Source organism: Malurus melanocephalus, unplaced genomic scaffold (genome assembly GCF_030028575.1).
Source record: "Malurus melanocephalus ecotype Western Australia unplaced genomic scaffold, MMel_1.1 scaffold_1909, whole genome shotgun sequence".
Classification (NCBI taxonomy): domain Eukaryota; kingdom Metazoa; phylum Chordata; class Aves; order Passeriformes; family Maluridae; genus Malurus; species Malurus melanocephalus.
In genome coordinates, this window is record NW_026625141.1 from 11492 (window position 1) to 13018 (window position 1527).

Here is a 1527-nt window from a genome sequence, read left to right on the forward strand (position 1 = left end):
AGCCATTGCAAACCAGGAGTTCCTGCAGTTGCTCAAGCGCCTTGGACTGGAAAGTCACTATCCAAAAAAAATGGGGATGGGATATTTCCACACCATCTGCAAGACATCTCTGCAGGACAGAGAGCCCAGCAAGGACAAGGAACTGCCGTTTTACTTCTTGCAAAAGCTGTTAACCGTGGATTACCGGGTGAGGTACCTGACTTGCTGGGACAAGAGCAACCCAGGGCTTGCACCCGTGCCACAAACCAGCGAGCAAAAGCAGGAACTGTCAGATTCCTTTGAAAACTTTTTCAATGATTTGGGGGAAGCAGTCCCTGAACCTGCCAGCAGGGATGGCGGTGTGCACCCCATGGACCTGCAGATGGCCATTTTCCATTGTGCTGATGACTTCCTGAGACAGACCCTTGCAAACAAGCTGGCGTTCTGCCAACTGGCGCTGCCTCTGCTGGTGCCCAACCCAGGCACTTCACACATTGAGTTCCCGCTCTACGCCCTCAGCCAAATCCAAAGGAGCTGGAAAGAGGCGGACAAGTCGGGAAAGCAGGCCGGAACAAAGTGTTACAACAACAAACTCATCTCTCAGGCACAGACGCCCATCGTGTCCTTCATCCGCATTGGCAGCTCAGCCTCCTGTTCCAAGTCTCARCTGCTGAATGCTCTGCTGAGCAAACGCAAACACGACACTTTCTTCCATCGCCACTGCAGAGGCAGCACCAGAGAGCGATTGCTGATGGAAGGGGTGGTGGAGATCGCCTGGTACTGCCCCYGTGGGAGCCCTGACGACACCTTTGAGTGCTGCGTGGCTTTCTGTAACCTGCATGGAGACGCMCGCGATCACGGAGCGCAGCTGCAGTTCCTGCAGGAGATATCTGCTGTCAACGTGGCTCTCGTATCCGAGTTGGAGCACATTGACAACAGTGGGAAACAGCTTCTGCAGGGCCTGTTGCAGTCGCAAAGGCCTTTGGTTTGTCTTCTCACAGAAAAAGAGAACGTTGCAGCTGGGCGACCTGGCAAAAACATAAAAATAGGGATCAAGAACAGCAATGAAGGAGAACTGATGGTCCAGCTAACCAAGACAATCAGCAATCTCCTGGAAGGGTCTAGACCTCATTTCAGCCTGGACGCCTGCCTGGACAAAGCTCTCCAGCAYGGATTCTTTGTGGATKCAGATCAACCCGCGTGTGTGATGGCCAAAGCAAAGGCAAAGGAGCTGGTGGACATTCTGAAGAAAGAGAAACTGTCCAAGATCAAATCCCAACTGCTGCCCCTTCAAGGAAGACTGTGGTACCAGTGGTGCAAAAAGGACARAGAGCTCACTCGCTTGCAGGAGAAGGGGAACAAGAGCATTGAGCATCATCGCAGCCAAATTGAAAACGAGAAGGCGGCAATAAGAAGAAAGCAACTGGAGCAAGCTTTCCCTCTCAACCGGCTGATGAAATCATTCCTTGACTTTCTCCAGGCACAGCCAGCAGATACCAAGAAATACTTCCTGCACTGGATGAAGGTCTTTATGGACGAGCTGTCCTG

General features: G+C 52.3%; 1 protein-coding gene across 1 annotated transcript in view; it reads left to right on the top strand.

The window, feature by feature from the left end:
* LOC130587439 (interferon-induced very large GTPase 1-like) overlaps positions 1-1527 on the top strand; it is an 8712-nt gene that overhangs the window by 3808 nt on the left and 3377 nt on the right. Inside the window, exon 3 of the mRNA XM_057388413.1 lies at positions 3-1521. Coding sequence (XP_057244396.1) covers positions 3-1521 — 1519 coding nt within the window. The remainder of the gene's footprint in view (positions 1-2; positions 1522-1527) is intronic.